This window comes from Miniopterus natalensis, chromosome 18 (assembly GCF_054644295.1).
Source record: "Miniopterus natalensis isolate mMinNat1 chromosome 18, mMinNat1.hap1, whole genome shotgun sequence".
Taxonomy (NCBI): domain Eukaryota; kingdom Metazoa; phylum Chordata; class Mammalia; order Chiroptera; family Miniopteridae; genus Miniopterus; species Miniopterus natalensis.
This window is the reverse complement of record NC_142098.1, coordinates 36,002,110-36,023,312: the sequence shown is the minus strand read 5'-3', so window position 1 is coordinate 36,023,312 and position 21,203 is coordinate 36,002,110. Positions and strand designations below refer to the sequence as shown.

At 54.1% G+C, this 21,203-nt stretch overlaps 3 protein-coding genes across 8 annotated transcripts; 1 reads left to right on the top strand and 2 right to left on the bottom strand.

Annotated features, from left to right (window-relative positions):
• The first annotated feature begins 143 nt into the window (after positions 1–143).
• On the top strand, positions 144–14,176 carry IRGQ (immunity related GTPase Q). Of its 4 annotated transcripts, none has more exons than XM_087826742.1 (4): positions 144–232; positions 5,940–7,288; positions 7,747–8,278; positions 9,522–14,176. In XM_087826742.1, the coding sequence occupies exons 3-4, from the start codon at positions 7,749–7,751 to the stop codon at positions 10,855–10,857; spliced, it is 1,866 nt and encodes a 621-aa protein (XP_087682868.1). In that variant the 5' UTR covers positions 144–232; positions 5,940–7,288; positions 7,747–7,748; the 3' UTR covers positions 10,858–14,176. The 4 variants fall into 4 exon arrangements, with proteins under 4 accessions (XP_087682868.1, XP_087682866.1, XP_087682865.1 ...); XM_087826740.1 differs by having other exon boundaries at positions 5,940–7,417; XM_087826739.1 differs by having other exon boundaries at positions 5,940–7,437.
• Positions 3,487–6,712, bottom strand: ZNF576 (zinc finger protein 576). 3 transcript variants are annotated; one of them, XM_016219504.2, is made up of 3 exons: positions 6,668–6,712; positions 6,200–6,300; positions 3,487–4,658 (listed from the first exon to the last, which is right to left on the bottom strand). In XM_016219504.2, the coding sequence occupies exons 2-3, from the start codon at positions 6,282–6,284 to the stop codon at positions 4,231–4,233; spliced, it is 513 nt and encodes a 170-aa protein (XP_016074990.1). In that variant the 5' UTR covers positions 6,285–6,300; positions 6,668–6,712; the 3' UTR covers positions 3,487–4,230. The 3 variants fall into 3 exon arrangements, with proteins under 3 accessions (XP_016074990.1, XP_087682869.1, XP_016074989.1); XM_087826743.1 differs by lacking the exon at positions 6,668–6,712 and adding an exon at positions 4,757–4,813 and having other exon boundaries at positions 6,200–6,298; XM_016219503.2 differs by lacking the exon at positions 6,668–6,712 and having other exon boundaries at positions 6,200–6,454.
• Positions 14,177–16,572: 2,396 nt separating the features above from the next.
• On the bottom strand, positions 16,573–20,333 carry PINLYP (phospholipase A2 inhibitor and LY6/PLAUR domain containing). Its single transcript, XM_016219506.2, has 5 exons — positions 20,057–20,333; positions 19,020–19,136; positions 17,371–17,523; positions 16,986–17,129; positions 16,573–16,807 (listed from the first exon to the last, which is right to left on the bottom strand). The coding sequence occupies exons 1-5, from the start codon at positions 20,124–20,126 to the stop codon at positions 16,653–16,655; spliced, it is 639 nt and encodes a 212-aa protein (XP_016074992.2). The 5' UTR covers positions 20,127–20,333; the 3' UTR covers positions 16,573–16,652.
• Between the last annotated feature and the right edge of the window lie 870 nt (positions 20,334–21,203).

Below are 21,203 nucleotides of genomic sequence, written 5' to 3'. Positions count from 1 at the left end.
CCAAAGCTGCTTTGAAAATAGAAGCCTAATTATAATGATAGCTACCATTTACTGTATGCCAAGCCCTGTTCTGAGGCGTTTTACATGTGTTAACTCATAGAAGCTTGGCAACTAAGAACCTTCAAGAATAGAACCTGAATTACTCTAATGGCCATCATTAAGTCATCGCTCACAGTGGACCAGGCCCTGGGCTAAGCGCTTTATGTGGACAGTCACCTTGGATTCTTATGAGGTAGGGACTGTTATATATTTACTCATTCATCCAACAATGATTTATTGAGCACCTACCTATGAGGTGCAGACATTATTTGGGGAGTTGGGAATAGAATGGTGAACATGATGAACAAAGATCACTACCTTTGTGGAAGTTATACTGGGGGAGACAGACGGACACTTCATTAGATATTTAAGTAAAATATAAAGTATACTGTTAGAAGGTAATAAGTGCTGGGGGAGAGAGAGAGAGACATCGATGTGAGAGAAACATTGATCACTTGCCTCTCCCACACTCCCATACCGGGGGTTGAACCTGTAACCTGGGTATGTGTCCTGGCCGGGGATCAAACCTGCCACTTTTGGTGTATAGGGTAACACTCCAACCAACTGAGCCACACCGGCCAGTGTGACCAAAGCATCTTTCAAAACTCATACTTTTCATACTAGAAGCTCTGAACCTCAGGACCTGACATTTATCCCCGAGACTTTCATATCTACTATAACTTTGCATTATTGAATCTCAGAATCATCAAAGCAGAAATGCACAGCTCATTAAAAAAACACAGATGGATTTTATTTCCTGGGGCAGCATGTGTAAGCCCTCTTCTGCCCTAAAACAGGGCTTTCTTTGTAAGCACAGATGTAGAGAATTATCCATTCGTCAGCAAAATTTTCTAAGGATCATGAGAGCCTTTGAATCAGGATACCCAGTCTGCTACCAGTGGGGTCTCTGTTTTCAGGGCCCAGTCAGAGCATGGAAATCAAGCTAGGAATGCCAAAGAGAGGGTTTAGTACAGGGAGTTGGTCACACAGGTGTTAGAGGCTGGAAGCACAAACATGAAAAAGTGAGATGACCGGGTAATGTGTCTGCAAGAAGCTCCCACCTCTGGAACTGGGATACAGAAAGAGGTGAGATTACCAAAATCCAATAGGTGCTTGGAGGGCAGGCCACGTGTGGCTGGTGCAGGGACCAGTGACAAGTGCTGGTGCTTAAACCTCAACAGGGGCATAGTGCCTTGTGAGAGTATAGAAAGGTACTGGAACCCGAGCTGCTGCTGGAGGTGTTCCAGCAATAGCCCAAAGCAAGGTGAGGCCCTTGCCCCTTCTTCCTACCTTCCTTCTGCCCATACCGCTCATGGGCAGAACTGAGAAGCCAGCCCCTGAAGGTAGGCTGGAGGCCAAAAGACACTAGGCAAACACACATAGTCAAGGAGTATTTTTTGATTCTCCTTGGTAAGCACTGTCCTAAGTGCTAGGGATGAAGCAGTTGCCCTCAGGAGCTTGGATTCCAATGAGGACACAGATAAACGAGTGTGATAATTCTGAGGATTGAAGAGTGCTGGGAAGAAATTAAATCAAGGTAAGGGTTGGAGGTGTACTTTAGCCAATCAGGTCAAGGAGGGCCTCTCTGAGGAGGTGGCCTTGCAAAGTTCTGGGTAAGACTCCCAGCAGAGGGAAGAGCAAGTAAAAAGTTCTTGAGACAGAAGCCAACCTGGCATGTGTAGCTGGAGAGAGGTAAAGAAGATAAAGCAAGGAGGGAGCTGAGATTACTTAGTGGGCTGGGGCTCAGTTGTTGGGTTTTGTGGGCCTGGATAAGGTCTTTGGAAGTTATTTATGGGATGCCTTTGGAGGGTGTTAAATGAAAAATGGCATAAGCTGATTTACATACACACAGCAGGTCGTCTGTAGTAAAGACTAAAGGGGGCCAGTCATAGCAAGGGGAGCAGTTTGGAGAGTAGGGCTGGGGGAGAAGTAATCAGATTCTTCAGGAATTTAGAAGTACAGTGCAGTTTACTGATACGATGGCAGTTGTGGAGGTAGGGGGCTGCAGGTGACCCATTTTAAGTTTGCGACTCCCATTTGTCATCCAAGTGGCTGTATCTCATGGAGGGAAGTCTGAGTTTTGGGCTGAAGGAAGAATTGGGAGTCACCAGTGACACTATTTAGTCTTGGGAATCTATGACATCTTGAGAGTGTAGAGAGAACAGGAAGCCCAAGGGTGTACTTGGGCAAGCAGCTATCTGTATTGGGAGAGCATGTGGGATTAGATCCTTAGGTGTGGGGGTGGTGTGAAACATCTGGGTCTGAAACTTCAGGGCTTTTTCCAGGTGCCAGAGGAAATGTTTGGCTTTGGTGAAGTTGGTGTATTAGAAAAAATTGATGGCCAACTGACTCCAAACCAGTTTCTCCAAACTGTTTCTTCCAGCAAAGAGATCCAGGCTAGCTAGCCCTGCCTCAAATCCCACACACACAAACAACCCTGATACAGGTAGTATTTCCCAGGTCAGGAATCCTGCATCCAGGCTCAGAGTAGGTTATATGTCTATTAGTTAGAGAAGGGGTTGGCAAACTTTTACTGTAATGGACTATATGGTAACTATTTTAGGCTTTATGGGTCATATGATCTCTGTTACAACTACTTGAATCTGTTGTCCTGTGTGAAAACAGCCATACATAATATGTAAATGAACAAGCATGACTGTGTTCCAATAAAACTTTATTTGCACAACCAGGAGGCAAGCTGGATTTGGCCATAGTTTGCAGACTCCTGTCTTAAGCTGTAAATTATGCTGTGTGTGACAAAGACCCACGCTAATGGCAGCTTAAACAAGGTAGAGGCTTATTTCTCTCTTATATGACAGTAGGGAAGAGGGTGTTCTAGGGCTGATATGATGGCTCTGCTGCATGAAGTTGACCAGGGACCCAGACTCCTGCTATCTTGTTGCTCTGCCATCCCACCTGTTGCTCTCATGGTCCAAGATGGCTGGATACCATGTCCACATTCCAGACAGAAGAAGGTGGAGGAAAGGCATGTCCCTTTCTGAAGCTTGAGGACTCTACCTATGAATTTAGCCAGAACTTAGTCACATGGCCACAGCTAGCTGCAAGGGAATCTGGGAGATGTGGTCTCTGTAGCCATCATATGCCTAGCTAAAAATTGGGAACAGCTGTCAGTCTCTACCACCTCCATCCCAACTGTGGGTTTTAAAAACATCTCTCAATTTAAATGAGTTTATATATATAGGGCATCAACCATTGTCTCTAGGGGCAAGGCAGGTAATGCAAAGGAGTAAAACTGGCCTGGTGGGACTCAGCCAAGGGTAGGCTTTTCAAGAGCTGAAAATCAGATCTTAATGGGAAATCTCCCAATGTTGGCCAAGTACAACGGGAAACAGAAGGTATCTCTGTTTGATACCAGACCAGTTTCCTCACAGGGCAAGGCCGGCTCAGCCCTGAGCTCCCCCCTCCTCATGCCCTTTTCATGTACTCTGGGAATTCCTACTGAAAAGCCAGAGTTCCTTGTTTAGATATCTTAATGTAGAGTTTTTCTGTTTTTAGATACTATTTCTGTTAGTTTATTCATACCATCTCACACGTATAAAAAATATTCCATGACCAGATGGTACATAAAATTATTTAAATGGGCAGTAAATGACAAAGCCACCCGCTGCCATGGCCCCTCAGGTGGAAAAGGCTGGCAGAGGGTGGGGAGGAGACAAGGACTTGAACTGCAACCCCCACATTACTCAGTACAGCTCCTAACTTTGCTGCCCATCCCCAAAGGCTGGAGCTGCTCCATATCTGGGACCCATCTGGTGGCATTACAGGCCAGCAACACCTCACCTTCCCTGCCCCCCTTTAGGCACAGAACCAGGGCAATTTGCTCCTACAGCCCATGGCATCCATCAGGGAAGAATTAAAGGTGGTTACACAATCTGCAGCTACTGTGATTTCAAGCTACTTAATTGGGAATGCAGGAGATACAAATAACTTTCCCTCTTTCTTACTCATTTTTTTTAAAACAAAAGATCTCACTCTTGTCTGATTTCACTGTTTCCCTAAAGGCCTTTCTGTCCAAAGACTGAAGCTCTAAAGAGCATCTGGGTTCTATTTATTAGGAGCCCTTTGCCTTTCCAGGGAGGGAAGCAAATTCCTGCAAGGGCCCATCCCATTATCAAAGGTGGGTCCCACCAGCCACACAGCCCGTTACCCCGGGGAGGGCTGAAGCTGCACTCAGAGCTCCCCACGGGCATGCCGGATGTAGTGTTGATGCAGCCCAGCTTCCTGGGCAAAGTCCTGACCACATTCAGTGCAGGCGAAGGGGCCAGGAGGGGAGTGGGCTTCATGCACCTGGCGGTGCTGCCTCAGAGAAGCGGCCTGCCCAAAGGTCTTGCCACAGTCAGGGCAGGGGAAGGTGGGCTGGGCAATGGTGGGTACAACCGGCAGGGAAGGCCTGGTGGCAGGACTGTGGCTGCGCTGGTGGGCGATCAGGGCCTTGGAAGAGAGGAAGGAGCGGGCGCAGGTGAAGCAGATGAAGAGGGCCCCCTGCAGCTTCTGGGCCACGAAGTCCGCTGGGTGTTCCCGCTTCATGTGGCGCTCCTGGAACTTGGAATTGGCGAAGGTGATGAGGCAGCGGGTGCACTGCAGGGCCCCCAGATGGCCTGAGGGACGTGGGGAGAGGTCGGGGGAGGCCAGCAAGAGTCTCTAGGACCTTTCCCAAGCCCCAGAATCATGCCAACAATTAACATTCAGTGCTTACTATGTGCCAGGCTGTATGCCAGGGCTGGACAGCAGTCCAGGCAAGTTATTATTGAACCTGTTTTATGGATGAGCAGACAGGCTCACAAAAGTTAGGCCCACAGTCACAAGGTTAGGAAATGAAATGGAGTTAGGACTGGAACCCAGGGAGTTTGTCCTTCCAATACAGCCGTGTGATTAGAGCATAGCCTCTGGAACCAGACCAGGTCTACTACTTCCGAGGCAGGTACAATAGTCCTCATCTGGAAAATGGGGTCATAACCATATCAGTATCTACCTGATAGGGCTATTGTAAGTAATGAGTGAATTTATATAAAGTGCTTAGAACACTCTACACAGTGGTTTGCAATTATTACTGTTAAGGAGAAAGGCAGCCCCACAGCCAGGAGTTGGCCTGGCACTACAGATAGGCTTTGGCATTCTCCTATGCAATATAAACAATTTCACAGGATGTCATCAGACAAGCCACACTGACTGAATCAAGACAAGTCCATGCTATAATAGCATCTGAACACAGACAAAACATTAACATTGTCCAAGCCACAAAAATGACCAAACACCCCAAATGTCCTGGCTAATATGATTGGCAGTGGCTGCTTTACCAATCACAGCTTGTGCCTTGCTCTGTTCTCTGCCTTCTAGGTAAGATTTATTAAGATAGTGAAGCATAGAGTTGCCCTGCTTCCTAGCACCATCCAATCCAGAGCAAAACCCTTCTTCCTTGAACCCTCCCCAAAATCACCTGCCACAAACCCAAATCCTCTAATCAGTCCTTTGTAACACTATTACTGAGATGCCCCCCACGGTGCCCCTATGGTGTGTGAGCTTCCTCAGTGCAGTAAGCAATAAACCGACTAGCTGACTACATGTGGGTGTGTTCCTGGGGGTCTTTGGCTGAAGGGCATTGACACTGTGGCTGTCAATGTTACAAATACTTAACCTCTCTTTGCCTCAGTTCCCTCATCTGAAAGTGACAGTAACCAATATCATAGGGTCTGTTAGGAGGACTGAATGAAATAACCAGTGTTAATGACCTAGCACATAGTAAGCATTCAGCGGGAGTTGTTGCTATTATGTCAAACTGGCTACTTTCATTACCCTCAAGCTTTCCTCTTTTCAGCCCTTAATCCCCATAACAGCCCTGTGCAGTGACTAGAGGTGGTAATGGCAACCCTTTTTCACAGATATAGAAACCAAGGCCCAAGTCGCACTGAACGCCTGGGGCGGAGTTGGAACTGGAACCTTGGGGTTCTTCTCACAGCCCCTGCTGTTTCCCAGCCACATCTCCCACCCCAAGCCTGTCTGGATGCCACTTTGTCCCTCTGAACTGCATCCCATTCATACTTATGTGGACAGAACAGGGTGGGTACAACTGAGCAAAATAAGGGTAAGGATCTCTTTAGCATCAGTTCCTGCACCCCACCCTCTGGCCAGCGGTACTCACAGATGTCGCCTCCTGCATTGCGGGGACTCCTCTCTTTGGACGAATCCTGCTGCTCCAAGGTCTCTTTGGGAAGCGGGTCCTCCATGGTGACTAGGACCCCTCTGGTCAAGAGAGGAGCACGCATGATAGAACAGTAAATCAGGTGAAGTCGCTCATCCGTCGCCTGCCTCAGAGAGCCCGCTAAGCCTCGGACCTCTGGCATAGAGGCTCTCCTTGCCAGCCTTTGACCCCCTCGAGATACTATCTCCTTGAACTCTAACCTGATGAAGCTCTCACTAGAGAAACTTCAACCCTCCCAAAAGACTCGCCTCCCGGGGGTTGTGACTCCCCTTAGAGCCATCGCACCTGTGTGAGACCCAAGACCTACATCAGACTAGCGCTCTGAACTCAGAGCGCGGAACCCTTTCTGTCTGACAGCCTCCCCACCCCGTCCCTCCCACAAGTCCCGAGGCGGGTAGCGGTACCCACGCTTTAGCCCGCCTCTTCCCCGCAGACAGCCTTCTCCGACATCCTGTAACTCCCGTTCCACCCAGAGCCCCCGCCTGTAAGCGCGCTTCCAGCCGCCGGTCCGGCTGCCTCAGGCACCGCCCTCGGCGCGCCCCTTCCCGGGCGGGTACCCAGGCCTCTGCTTTTCTCCAAACAGCACAAGGCTGCCTTTCGCAGCGCCTGTCAGTCGCTCGTCAAGGCGCCGCCACGCGGGGGGAAGCAGGGTAGGGCCCACCGAGTCTCAAGGCCCCGGTGGTTTCCACGCCCTCTCGCCTGTCGAGGCGGAGACCCCGGATTGCCGTCCGGCAGTGGTGCGGGCGTTCCCACCCGGTCCTGAAAAGAAGGGGAGGGGTCCTTCTCTGCACTGCGGTGCGTTATGATGACGTCGCGAGCCACCGGTGCCGTACAGACCTAAGCTCACTGCGCAGGTGTGTTAGGCGCTCCTGGCGCGCAGGCGCTCTGGCTTCCTTATTGTTTAATGTTCTGCGACCGCGGGAGTTGGGGAACGAGTGCCCTGGACCATTCTGCGCAGGCGCCGCGAAGGGCTGTTTACCTGAGGTCACGCTTCCAAGACACACCGCCTCCTAAAAGGAGTGACGTCAGGTGAGAGGTCCCGGCACGCGTCTTGACGTCTCCAAATCCCCGCGCTCCAGCCTCTTCAGGCCCCGACCGTCCGACTCCAGGGGCGGGGCTTCTCGGCGGCGGACCGGCCGCGAGCAGCTGTGCCCTTTGGTGCGCCGCCTCTTCGCTCGGTTGGTGATTTGGGAGGGAGGAGCGCGGGATAAAAACAATTGTGTCCCTGAGGGAGGAGGGCGAGAGGCCGGATTTCTGAGTGTTTGAAGTAGAAAGGGAAACACATCCATAAAGAGGACCGGACAGGACTCCAGGTCTCTGGGGAATAGGATCTAGGCGCCGGGTTTCTAGGTCCCTGGGAGTGATAGCGGAGAATGGAAGAAGGGGACAGGGTGGAGGATTGAAGTCTAGGACCAGAGCGGGATGACTAGGACAGAAAACGGCTGGGTGCTCCCTGAGCCCGATCTTACCCATCGCTTGCTTTCCAGCTATGCCTCTGCCGCGGGGTGACGTAACCGCCTTGTTCCTGGGACCTCCGGGCTCGGGAAAGTCTGCGCTGATTGCAGCGCTGTGCAACAAGGGTGTGGAGGTAGTAGAGATCCCCGATGGACGGCCCGACCCCGGGATCCCCAGCCTGCGAACTGCGGGCCCAGGCCTCTTCCTGGGCGAGCTGAGTTGCCCACCCGCAGCACCGGGGCCCTGGGCAGCGGAGGCTAACATGTTGGTACTGGTGCTGCCCGGCCCTGAGGGGAACGAGGAGCCCTTGGCCCCAGCACTGGGGGAGGCAGCACGGGCCGCAATGGCCCGAGGGACCCCGCTGCTGGCTGTGCGGAACCTCCGTCCTGGGGATTCACAGAATGAAGCCCAGGCCCGGGATCAGACAGCAGCCCTGCTGGACAGCGCAGGGTTGGGAGCCGTGCCTCTCTACGTGCTGCCGGCGGATTGCCGCAGCAGCGACAGCTGCGAGGAACTGGGGCGCCTGCAGGCGGCGCTGCGGAGCCAGGCGGAGGCGCTGCAGAGGTGAGCATGACGTTTCAGGGTGGATTGGGGAGGCCTGGTCCTTTATTCAGTCTAGACCTCACCCCGGAGGTGTTAAGGTCTTCCAGACCCCGCCCCCAGCGAGTTTGGGGCAAGCCTTAACCGAATATCTGCTGGAGGCCCTGCTCCCGAATCCAGGCCCCCTCCCCCCTCGGCGCAGGTTTTGAGGTCCAACCAAGCAAGCGCTCTGTGTTTGGCCTTCTTTTGTCAGATAGGCCCCACCCTAGCCAAGCGCTGGCAGGAGGTCATCCAGGTCCCACCTCCTGAGAGTGCTTTGAGGTCACAAGCCCCTCTCCCTAAGGAGGATTCTAGAAAAGTCTGGGACCTATCACCTAAATGCTGACCCCAGGCAAAAATGTGAAGAGCTCACTCTTCCCACTAGCTTGTGATCATCACGATTTTACCTGAAGACTCATAATCTCTAATATTCCTCAACCTCCTCATCAGCTTGGTTCTCAAGTGACCCCAGTTACCCTAAAGAGACCCCTCAGTGAGCTTCACTATTTCTGAGTACCCTCCCCCACTGCCTTTCTTTAATTTTCTTTCATTTTTGTGCCCACTTGCTGGCTATCTCCTGAGTTTTCTTCCCCAACCCCCAGCTGCCTCACTTCAGAGTCAAAATGAGGCTCGGGGAGGGGCAACCTCTCCTCCAGGCCTGTCGCTTCTCTATTTTACTTAGCCACGTCCCCCTGGTAAGAACTAGTAGTTCAGGTTTCTCCTCTGGTCTTTACTCCCCTCCTTACACCTAATGTCAGGAAAGAGCCCTCTTGGTGACCTTGCCCATGTTGAATAGTGAACAGGGCTACACTTTTGTTTAGTCCACAATACAATGGTGATTCTCTCTTTGCTCCGGGCCCCACCTGCCCTGTGTTTTGCCTCACCCAGCACAGCCTTTTCTTAACCTTGCAGGTCCCTAGGAAAAGCCTCACCCCCAGAAACTATGCCACGGAAGACTTAGCTGAGTCTGGTTTTAGGCTCTGTTGGAAACCTGAGCTCATTCAAGCCATCCCGTCCCTGCTTTAAGCCTCTCACTTTTCTTCATAGCCCTGGTTTCTACTTGCCTGGACCATCAAGCAGCCCCTTCCCATTCCTGCTCCTTCCCCACTCAAGATTATTCTGAAAGTTCCGCACTTGTCATCATAGCCCAGTCCTGTTCCCCTAGCCCAGCCCTCTGGGGCTTTAGTCCCTCTTCTGCCCTTTACCCCATCCCTTCCTGTCCCCACAGGCTCCTGCCACCGGCTCAGGATGGCTTCGAGGTGCTGGGAGCAGCTGAGCTGGAGGCTGTGCGTGAGGCCTTCGAGAGGGGCGGCCTGGAGGCAGCGCTGTCCTGGGTTCGTGCTGGCCTAGAGCGACTGGGCAGCGCTCGGCTGGACCTGGCCATAGCCGGCACTGCTGACGTGGGTTTTGTGCTGGACATGCTGCTGGGGTTGGATACCCACGACCCAGGCCCTGAGCCTGCTTCCGCGCCTGCTGGGCCCACACCCTACCCTGCCCCAGAGCGCCCCAATGTGGTGCTCTGGACCGTCCCTATGGGCTCCTCGGCTCCTGCTGCCGCCCCCCACCCAACCCGCTACGACGCCCTCATCCTTGTCACCTCTGGAGCCCCCACTGAGGAGGACTGGGCCCAGGTCCGGCCCTTGGTGCTACCGGATGCCCCCCTGGTCTGTGTGCGAACAGACGGTGAGGGCGAGGATCCAGAGGCTCTGGAAAAAGAGGAAAAGGCCGAGAAGCCTGGCGGGGAGAGCTTAGAGAACGCATGTGGAGCAGGGTTGGAGAATGCGCGCAGCGAGGGAAGGGAGAAACGTGGCACTGGATCGCAAAAAGCAGGCGATGGGGAAGGTTCAGAGAAAGCAGGCAGTGAGAGTTTGCAGCAGGTTGGCATCGATGCAAAGCAGCCGGGCACTGGGGACTCGGAGCTTGCGGCTGCCTGGAGCCCCGAGGATGAGACGTGGGAGGTGCTGGAGGAGGCGCTGCCGCCGGTGTTTCCCTTGCGGAGGGGCGGACTCCCCGGGCTCTGCGAGTGGCTGCGGCGCGCGCTTCCCCCAGCCCAGGCAGGCGCGCTGTTGCTGGCGCTGCCGCCCACGTCCCCGCGTGAGGCCCGAACCAAGGCCGCGGCGCTGCGGGCTGGGGCATGGCGGCCGGCCCTGCTGGCTAGCCTGGCGGCGGCGGCAGCACCAGTTCCCGGGCTCGGCTGGGCCTGTGATGTGGCACTTCTGCGCGGTCAGCTGGCGGAGTGGCGGCGGGCGCTGGGGCTCGAACCCGCAGCTCTGGCCCGGCGCGAGCGCACGCTGGGCTTGGCTCCCGGGGAGCTGGCTGAGCGGACGCGCTTCCCTGGCCCGGTGACACGCGCGGAAGTGGAGGCGAGGCTGGGGGCATGGGCCGGTGAGGGCACTGCTGGGGGCGCAGCGCTGGGTGCACTCTCCTTCCTGTGGCCCGCAGGCGGTGCAGCGGCCACGGGTGGCCTGGGCTACCGCGCGGCCCACGGGGTCCTGCTGCAGGCGCTGGACGAGATGCTGGCGGATGCGGAGGCAGTGCTGGCACCCCAGGCGCCTGCTCAGTGAGAGGTGGGATGAAGGCCAGGGCTACCCGGGGGCCCCGCGTCCTGGCTACTTGGCTCTGCCAGGGGCTGAGGACGCCAAGTCTGGTTTAGAAGAGGGGTTTGGGGGTCCAGACTCTGGCATGGGATGTCTGGGCCCCTGAGATAACAGAGCAGGCATGCTGCCACTCTGAATCCTGGGTGCTTGAGGGGGATGAGCTAACTGCTGGTTAGAATATGTGACTTCTTGTCACCTGGATTTCTGGGTCTTAAAGGGGAATAGAATCTGGGGGTCAGGACTCCTGATTTCTCTGGGGATCATGGGGCAGGACTCCCAGACTTGTGTCCTGAAGGGAATTGAGGGGTTGGACTTCTGGAAGGGGGCATTATCTTAGTCTCCAAGGGAGTAGTTACTGTATGTATTGGATATCTAGTCCTCTAGGGGTAGGTGGACAGGAGCCCTGATTCCTTCCTGATGAGGGACTTCTCCATCATACTGGGGATTGCAGGATAGAGGAAGGGGTCTGGGTACTCCAGGGAGCTGGAACTCTTGGACTTCTGAGCCACAAAGGAATATAGGGTCTAGCTTTTCTAAGGGGATTAGGCCTGCGCACAGCCTCTCAGATCCTCAAGATGCAGTGGACTTTGAACCTTCATGGGGGAAAGGGCAGTCTCCAGGGTCTTAGACTCCTGGCTCCCAGGAGGGCTGTGGACCTTGGTTTCTAATTCCTGGATGATGGGAGGTCTGCAACTAGAGGAGGGAATGGGGCTGTGTGGCAGAGCTAGAAACCCTTCTATTGGGGAGTAGAGAGATGTTCAGTATTTGCTCCTGGGGGAGGGGGACCCCAACTTTGTGGGGAGGATGGCCACACAAAAATGAGAGGAGGAGGCAAGAGGGCCATGGCAGGCTCGGGGGGTAGCCAGACACCAGGAATGAGGCCTCCTGGGTATGGAAGGGCAGGAACCCATACCTCAGAGGTATCTCCTGCAAATCCCTAATGGATTTGGGTCCTGGAAACTGCCCCTCTCTGTGACTTTGACAGGGAAGGGATAAGACTGGCCCCATTTCATAGGTGCCGAGTGATTTGGAAGCTCTCTGAGGAGTCTGTTCCTCTGCCCCGCTCTTCGTTAGTGGTTTCTACTTTTGGATTTGGTTTCTGCTGCCATTAAGCCTGAACGCTTTCTGGCCTTGGTATTTTCATACACCTTCCTCTTTGGAGAAGCAGCTGTACTGCTGCACTAACCCACATGTTTCTGAGTTGGCTCCCTTGGTGTACACAGTGCCGCAGTGAGCAAGGGATCTGAAGGATAGCTGGGCAGGTGTTCCAGCCTGTGGGGATGTGCCACAAGTGAGGCAGAGGCAGAAACTGTAATGCCTGGAATGTCTTAGGCTGCCGCCTACATGTAGAGAGGAGCCACAGGACACAGAATTCTTCAGTGTCAAAAACAGCAAAGGGGACCTGAGAGGCCATCCAGTAGAATCTTTTATGGTGGTTGGGGATAGCAAAGCTTAGAGAGGGCAGACTCTAGGCCCAGCAGAACACAGAGGCCCTCTGTGGTCTGGCCTTTGCCTAGTCTCATTCTCTGCCCCACCCCATCCCCCAACCAGCTTGCTAGATCTTTCTTCTGATGCTGGAGTGGGCCACCTGGGGTCCTGCCTCAGGACCTTGGCACTTGCTGTTCATTCTGCCTAGAATGCTCTGCTCCCCAGATTTCCATGAGTGGCTTCTTCTGTCAGTCAGGCCTCAATTCAAATAACCCTTCACAGAGGTCTTCCCTGACTGCTCTAACTGAAGTAGCTCGCACCCCAAAATATTCATCTTAGCTGGTTACTTTTCTTTGTAGCAATTATTACTGTAGAAAATTATTTATTTATTTACCTATTTATCAGCTATTATCCCCTTGTCTGTCTTGTTCTCTGCTGTACCCCCAGCACCCAGAATAGTGCTTGACACGCAGTAGGTGCTTAGCAAATATTTATTACTTTAATTTACTAGTCAGTGGCAGAATTAGGGCTGGGATGTAGATTGCCGGTCTCTTGCCACAAGACAGGGAAAAGGACTGAGATGAGGGGAGAAACAACCATCTAATGGGAGAGAAAGTGCCTGTCTGAGAGGTCAGGGGACCTGGAAAGCAAGCACAGTTTTGCCACTGTCACCCTGGGTGACTTGCACCAGTGCCTTATTTTCTCATCTGTTAAATGAAAGTGCTGGATGACAACCGTAACTAGTTCCAAGATGCCATTTCCTTTGACAGCTGAAGAGAAGGCTAACGGATCTGAGCGGCAGATACTTGAGGGCTGGCTGCCCCATCTCAAGCTTGAACTCCCACCACTGGCACAAGTTTTCCCATCCAAGCTGAGAGAGCGAAGATGGGAAAAAGCATTTGGCTCTGTATAGAATGGCTCCAGGCATTGTCAAAGCTCTCAGCCTTAGGGGAATGCAATTCTGTTAGCAGAGTCCTAGGGTCAGACAGTCCTGCTGACTTTGGGAGTGACCTCAGGCAAGTCACTCAGCAAGTGGTATCCACCTCACAGGGTTATTGTGAGAATTCAGTGTATATATAGGTACACACATTCTCTCTCACAAGTCAACATACTACAGTCCCTGCCGAGAAGCCTGGCACACTGGGAGCTCAAAAGAGTCTGGTTGCTCTTGCCCACACGGCCTCAGCCCTGGGCAACACCAAGACTAGTCTGGGCACCTTTGCTCACAGAGTGCCCCCTTTTCTGTCACTTTGATACCATCTCTGATTTGGTCCTGACATCTCTGTTCCCCTGCTCCAAATTCCCTCTGCCGTTAGGACAACAGGGATCATGCCAGAGATCACATCTGAGAAAGCAAAAGCCAGTTTTATCTGCGTGTGTCTGCCACTGGGGAGTGCTGGTTGTGTTACTGTATATAATTGTATATTGATATTCTTTGGAGTGGTTGTCTTTTAAATCATGACTTTTGATGGCACTGACTTTTAGACTTTGTGGAGGTATAAGGTTGCTAGTGAGCTATCTGTCTCTGGGAGCATCCAAGCAGAAAAACTGAGCCTCCCTTGTGGACAGACCACTGGTTGCCATTGGGGCACGTCTATGTGGCACCTCCAGGCTGGAAGACCCTGAAAGGCAAGAATTCAAGGAAATGTATGATGAATCTTGATGTTACCATCTGCCAGAAACTGAACAGACACAAAGAACTTGAGCAATGAGATGATCTCATCAGCTTAGCTGAGTTTCCCACACTTCTTCATAATGATGGAGGGACCTATGTACACTGGGGTGGAGAACTGTGAAAGGAATCACGGGTGTGGCTGGCCTGTGGTGCTTTTTGGAGGAGTGAATAAAGATGAGTAGAAATGCCATTCTGTGTCTGTTCTTTTGGGATTTGAAAGGGGTGGAGATACTTGGGATTTTAACTGGAGCTAGAAGCCTGGACTCCTGGGTCTGAGGGAGGAGGGGGCCAAGGCTAGGGACTCCTGGGAGGGGAAGAACAGTAGGGGTTCTGTACAGGAAAGACTCCCTTTGGCTGGAATCAAGAGACTTTATCTGTATCTGAGTTTTGCCTCCCTGGGGGTTGGAGTGGACCAGTGACTGTTTTGACCTCAGGGGCTTGTGATGTAAAGCACCTTAGATCTGGAACCTGCTTGGCCCGTTAATACCTCAGCCTGTCTGTAGCCATGCCCTCGGATAGTCCCTTCTCATTCTGACTCTAGACCTGGCCATGTGATTTGCTTGGCCACTGTGACAGTAGGAAACATGACGTGAGCAGAGGCTTGGGAAGTGCATCAAGAAGCCCCGGCTAATCTGCTGGGTCATAAGAGATGTGGCCCAGTCAGCCTTAACACCCCAACCCACAGCCCCTCCAACCCTCTGAAACAGAGCTGCCTTGCCAACAGGCAACTGAACCCAGCAGGGACCAGCGGGAGAACCACCCACCTGATCCCAGGCCAAATTGCCGACCCATAGAATCATGAGCAAAATAAAAGGTGATTGTTCTAAGCCTCTAAATTTTAGAGTGGTTTGTTACATAGCAAAAGATAACTAATACAGGCTGGTTCCCGCTCTCTGAGATATGGTTTCTTTTCCCCCTTAACATAACCCAATAAATAAAATCTTAAGCTCTGCCACTTTTTAGCTGTGCAGCCTCCAATGGGACATCCCTTCTCTGAGCATCAGAGTCTTTTCCTGAAATAGGAATGAGAATAATAGTGTCCATCACATGGGGTTGTGAAGACAAAGTGAGAAAGTGCCCATAAGAGGCCATAGTGGACATTCACGCTGTTGTGAAACATGTCACAGGATAGGGTCACACTTCCTGGCCCCCATGACCAGGTTTGGTGGGGCCATGTGACCAGCTCCTTCCAGTGAATTGTGTCAAGTCACTTCTGAGTCGCAGCATTTAATCACCCACGTGAGACTCTCCTGGGCTTTTTCCTGCGCACAGAAGTGGGCAGCGTTGGAGTTGGTGGCTGCTCTATGATGGTGAGCGGAGCACCTGTGGACAACGCCAAACGTGTAGATGAGGGAAGAACCAACCCTTTGTGAGCGGGTACTTGTTCAACAAACACCATTCCTCTCTCTCCCACTGGAGGGGGAGGATGCTTCCCTGCTCCCCAAATGTTGGCTTTGACTGCGTGATTTACTTTACTCACCAGAATGGTAGCAGACCTGACCTCAGCAGGAGCCTTCAATGCAGGTGGCTTTTGTGCTTCTGTGATCGGCCAGGGAGCCATCGATCCCAGAAGATTGTGGAACCCCAAGGAGGAGAACTTGAATCCTCTCCAGACTAGAGCCACGTCAGCCAATGCACAACCAGAAGCAGAGCCACCCAGCCACCCACAAACCATTAAAAAGAAGAATGCCTGTTGTTATAAGTCTGTTTTGAGATGCTTTGCTGCGCAGCATTACTGCACGTGAGTTGACTAATACAGCTTTGTTGTTTTAAACCACTGAGATTAGGGACTTCTTTGTTACTGTAGCATAGTCTAGTCTGTCCTGATCCAGGACAATATTTAGCACCTGTTAACTAATGACCGTTCAGTAAGTAGCAGCTATTAACGATGATTACTATTTACTCATATTATCTCTAGAAGCAACACTTAAAGGTGCTGGGCACTGCACTAAGTGCTATCTTAGTTTTCTTTCATTTTGCTCTTATAACAATTCTATGAGATTATAACTATTAATATCCACATTTTGCCCACATGAAAACTAAGGCAAAAACAGGGGAAGGTTACTCAACAGAGGCGATCATGGACTCTGGAGTCTGACCCTCCCTAGCAGTTTGACCCAAGGCAAATGACACCACAATCTGTGCCTCAGTTTGTTCATCTGTAAAATGGAGCCTGGCTAGGCGTGGCTCAGCAGTTGAGCATCAACCTAGGATCCAAGCAATCTCGGTTTGATTCCCGGTCAGGGCACATGCCTGGGTTGCGGGCTCAATCCTCAGTGGGGGGGCATGCAGGAGGCAGTCAATCAATGACTCTCTTATCATTGATGTTTCTATCTCTCCCTCTCCCTTCCTCTCTCTGAAATCAATAAAAGATATATTTAAAAATAAAATAAAGTGGGGATAATATCAACTTTAGAGTGCTGTGATTATGAAATGATCATAGCACAGGAGCCCAGCAGGTTTTAATAAAAGGTAGGGTTTTTTCCCTCTTCCTTGCAAAGACAGGGTTCTCAAGGGTTGAGCCCCCAGCTTTCTGCAACAAACCTTCCTGAGATGCAACATGTCACAAAGACTCAGGCTTGCTCAGTTAATCTGTTTAATTTATAGGCACACAGGCTGAGGACAAATGGGGACCTCAAGCCACACACTCCTCAGTTCTTCACTCGGCCCTGCCAGGGGGCTGGGGGGCTGGAAGGCAGTCTGCTCGGCGGAGGAAGTAGAGATAGGAGGCTGAGGGCACCTCGGCCCCAGGCTTGGTGTTGCAGGCACTCTCTGTAGCACAGCCTCGGGTGGCAAACCTGGTGTTGATGATACCTGGGACGGGGATGTTAGAATGGAGTCAGGGCCCCCAACCACTCATGACCTAAAAATCTTGGTCCTGCACCCTCCTCACCCAGTTCTCTGGGGCCACCATCTCCCCTAGGACCTGGAAGCACTGGCTTCCAGTTCTGGGGCCCCTGTGCCCTCCTCCAGAGATCCAGATGCCCCTCACCAGCCTGCACATTGCCAGCGAAGTAGATGCAGTGGGTTTCCTCGCCAACACAGCGGGCTGCCTGGGTCCCTGGGCACGTCTCCTGGAAGGGTACGATGCACGCAGGACACTGGAGGCCATTCTCAGTCCGATTGTTCTGGGGAGCTGGGGAGGAGGGTGGAGTACAAGGTACAAAGAGAAATTTAGACCCTCCCTCAACCTCGCAATAACCCTAGGGAACAGCACTAATGGACCCTGCATTTACCGGAGCAGAAAGTGAGGCTCAGTGAGCAAGGTCAGTGCCTGATGTTACAGTGCACAGATCAGTGGTGGCCGAGGGCACACACACTGGGCTCTTGGGGCAGGCTGGAAGGGACTCCTAATGCGGGGCTGAGCTGGCACTTACGGGTCACTGAGCCGTTGTTGCAGCCATCACTCTGGCAGCAGTATGTGTTGGTCACCATGTAGTCCTTGGGACCCATGGTGGTGGATACGAAACCCGAGTAGCAGTCGCTGAACTTCATGCAGGCCTTGTAGGTGTTCACTGAGTGGCGGCCCTCTGCAGGATGGGGACCAGAGGGGAGGGCTTGGGCAGTGTTGACTCCTGCCTGGGGTCTCTCCCCACCCCATAGTTCCCCACCCCATGACTGTCTAGGATGGTCTCTTCCAGCCCCCTAAAGCTGTACCCCCTTATCTGCCTGGGGTACAGTCTGGAATGGTTTATTAGTAGCTATCTCCACCCCCCACCTCATTGCCATAGGCCCTAGCCAGCCTTTGGTGGTCACTTGCTGTTCCCATTGCCAAGCCCAGGTCTGTCTAATGTGGTCCCTTCCACCCCACCCCCATGCCATGGCCACCCCTTAAAGGTCCTGTGGATAGACCTGTCCCAGGTCCCCTATGGCTACCCTATGCCTCTGAGAGATGCTCTCTTCCAGCCTTCACAGGCTTGGGAGCCACTTTCAACAAACCGTGGGATGCGGCCCCCACACCACCCTGCAACGCCCATGTCCCTCTCTGTCTAAGAGGTCTCTTCCGGATTTCCTCATGGTCACTCCCCAGCCACCCCCTTTGGCTACCCCCAGATCTTGCCTTAAGTGGTCTCTTCCAATCTCCACCGCCTTCCTCCCCCCGGCGTGTGGTCTCTTCCAACGCAATCCAAAGGTTTCCCCCTCTTCACTCCCCCAAAGGGTGGCTCCCCCTTCCCCCTTAGCTTCCCCCCCCCCCCCGGGGTCTGTATCTCCCTCCTACAGGGGGTGCTGGGCGTCTCTTCAAGCCTCTCAGGTCCTCCCAGCCGCCGCGCGGGTAGGGGGGTAGGGCTGCCCGCAGTCTTGCGCCCCGCCTTCCTCACGCCCCCTCTGCGGACGGCCCCTTCCCGCGCGCCGCCTGCTGCCCGGCCTTCACTCCTACGCCGAGCCCCTGTTCCCCCACCCCTGTGGTCTCTCCCGTTGCTCCCCATCTCCCGCGCGCCTTCTCGGGTCCGCGGTGGTCCCCGCCATTGAAGTCATCCCTCCTCTCCCATCCTACTCACCAGCCCCCCCCCATATCCCCTCCTCCAAGCTTCAGGATGACCTTCCCTCTCCTGTCTGCTGTGGTCCCTTTTATTTCTCTCCTCCTACCCCCAGCATCGCCTCTCCTCCCCTGTCAGGAATGGTCTCTCCCAGCCCGCACAACCCCAGATCCCTGGGGGAGTCCGTTCCTCCCTCCGCCCCCAGGGTCCATCCTGAGCACCTGCCTCGCACCCCAGCCTCTTCTGTCTCCTCCGTCCGCGCCCCACCCCCGCCTCCTGTCAGATTCGTCCCCTCTCGCTGCTGTTCCCCGTGTCCTTTCCTCACCCCCCCGCCTGAAAAGGTCCCCATATCTGCCCCCGCCCCCCAACGCTCTTTTGGAGAGGCTCATTTTCGGGAATCCCTGACAACAGTGGTTTCTGCAGCTGCCCCGAACTCACTTTCCTCCGCTCCCCTGGCGACAGCCTTTCCCTTTCCCCGCCCGCCCGCCCCCGCGAGGGGCCCTCGCGCCGCAGCCCGCTCCCCAGGGGTCGACGCCCCGCGCTCGTACTGGTGCTCGACTCCCCCACGATGGCCACGCAGGCGTCCTTGCCGGCCTCGCAAGTCTTCATTTTCCCGCTGCACGTGGTCCCGGAGCCCCTGCACACCTCGCAGCTTAGGGGGCACCCTGCAGGGCAGAGGGCCAGGCTGGAGTCCCCAGGCGGTGGGCTGTAGGACCGCGGGGCGCGCCGGGGGAAGGGGCGGGCTTTGGGGTCCGCGGGAGGTGGGACCGGTGTGTCCCTGTTCCTGGGTGGGGCACCGACCGCGGTCGCGGGAACTGTCCAGCGCTCCGACGGGGACGCGCTGCTGATGCCAGCAAAGCTGCTTCCTGAGGCGGGAAGCGACTCTGCCGCGCAGCCTGTTTACCTAATTACAAGGCTGGGGACTTTGGACGCTAGGGTCCCCTGAGAAAGCTCGGGTACGGGGAGGGGGTCCTGGAGGGAGTTTCCACGGACTTTCGTGAAGCTTCAGGTGCAGCTGGTTATTGGATGTGGGACCCGCCTTCATGCAGGAACCGTGTGTCGGTCTTGTAGACAATGGAAGCACCTCTGTGCCCCTGAATCTGAGGTGGGCATCCCAGTTCCAGAAGGGACAGTGAGGACCAGGAGGGCTGAGGGCATGTGCTCCCTGATCCTGTGAGAGGGGCAGCTGGCGCCCAGACCCCCGGGACCTGGGGAAGGTGGCGCTGGCCTGAACTCCTGCTTCTAAGGGAGGAGGGTCTGGGGGCTTGATGTCCCTGGAGCCCAAGAAAAAAGGAAAGCTCTTCCCTTCCCCCCAGTTTTTAAAAAATCTCATTTTGTAATCATGTTCTCCTCTGACTTTCTAGAATTTAAATGTTTTGAGACCCCTCCTGAGGGACAGAGGATTCAGTGCCCACCGTGCCCCCTCCTTTCTCAGAGGTCCAATCTCAAGAGCCTCTGAGCTTTTCCTCTCTTGGGGCCCCAGTCTTTCTCTTCCTTTAGCCTCTGCTGTCGACACGAATCTGAATTCCCAGGACACCACCTCTTTCCCTCTGGATCCCAGGAGTCCAAGCCCCTGGTCACTTACCCAGACGCAGCAGGGTGCAGAGCAGCGTGAAAGCCAGCGGGAAGGCACTCGGTGCCATGGAGGGCCTCATGGTGTGTGACCCAGCAGTCCCTGGTTCCCAGCACTTATAGGAAGCTGAGGAGGGGCGGGTCTGGACCCACCTTCACCCCGGGGTGAGAAATAGCTGAGGTAAGATCTCAGGGCAGGCCTCTGCGGCTCTGGGTTGGGGAGGTGGCACCAGAATCCAAAGGGACATGGGCATCTTGTGCCCAGCCCCCTCCTCCACAGGAATCCCAGGAGTCTGGGCTTCCAGCCCCTTCTTCTATCAGGACCCAGAGGGGTACTTTCCTGTTTTCTCACATTCTCCTCCCCTTCCCCTTTTTTTTTCCTGGCCCAAAGCCCAGCTGTCACTTGATTCCCTGTAGGTGTAGAGCGGCTACAAGGACTGAGATCCCCTCTCCCTCTCTCTCTTCCTAAGGAAGCACCCTGCGTGGGTGGGGCCCTACCTGGGAGCGCCCAGCATGTCCAGTCTTGTTCTGCGGGGGCCCGGGAGCCCTGTCTCCCTTCCCTCCTTCGCGGGCTTCGCTCATACTCCCTGCTCTGTGTTCGGTCTGTCTCCAGCCCCTACCCGCCTGCGGCTGTAACTCTGGGCCTGGCGGGGACCGAACAGAGGGAGTGCCTGTCGACCGGCAGGGACGGGCGTGGTAGGAGACGGATGCCCACGGGTCACTTTGGGAAACTGAGGCATGGGTGGAAGCACTCCAGACTGGGTGTGTGTGTCTGGTTTGAGCTCATGCTTTGCGTTTTATTTAGGTTCTTGATCCACTCTTTCCTGGCCTCAGGCATAAATAACCCTGAGGAAGAGCTGAGAATTTTTTCCTGTGTGTGTGGTGGGAAGCTAGCGGGGGACTCGCAAAGCTGCAGAACCGGTGGAGAGGATCCTGCTACGACAGGCTCCAGGATCCCTGCAAAAATCCACGCGGGTTTCTGGTCCTCTAGCTTCCTAGGCTTCAGTTTGGGCGGTGACTGCGTTGTCCAATGAGAATGGCGAATTTCTTCTAGGGACCAATCCCGGAGGCCTCTCCTGTTGCTAGGCGCCCAGAAAGCCGGCTGTGAACGTCACCGGAAGGAGGGGCTAGACAGTGATAGGGCCAGAGAGAGGCGGGAC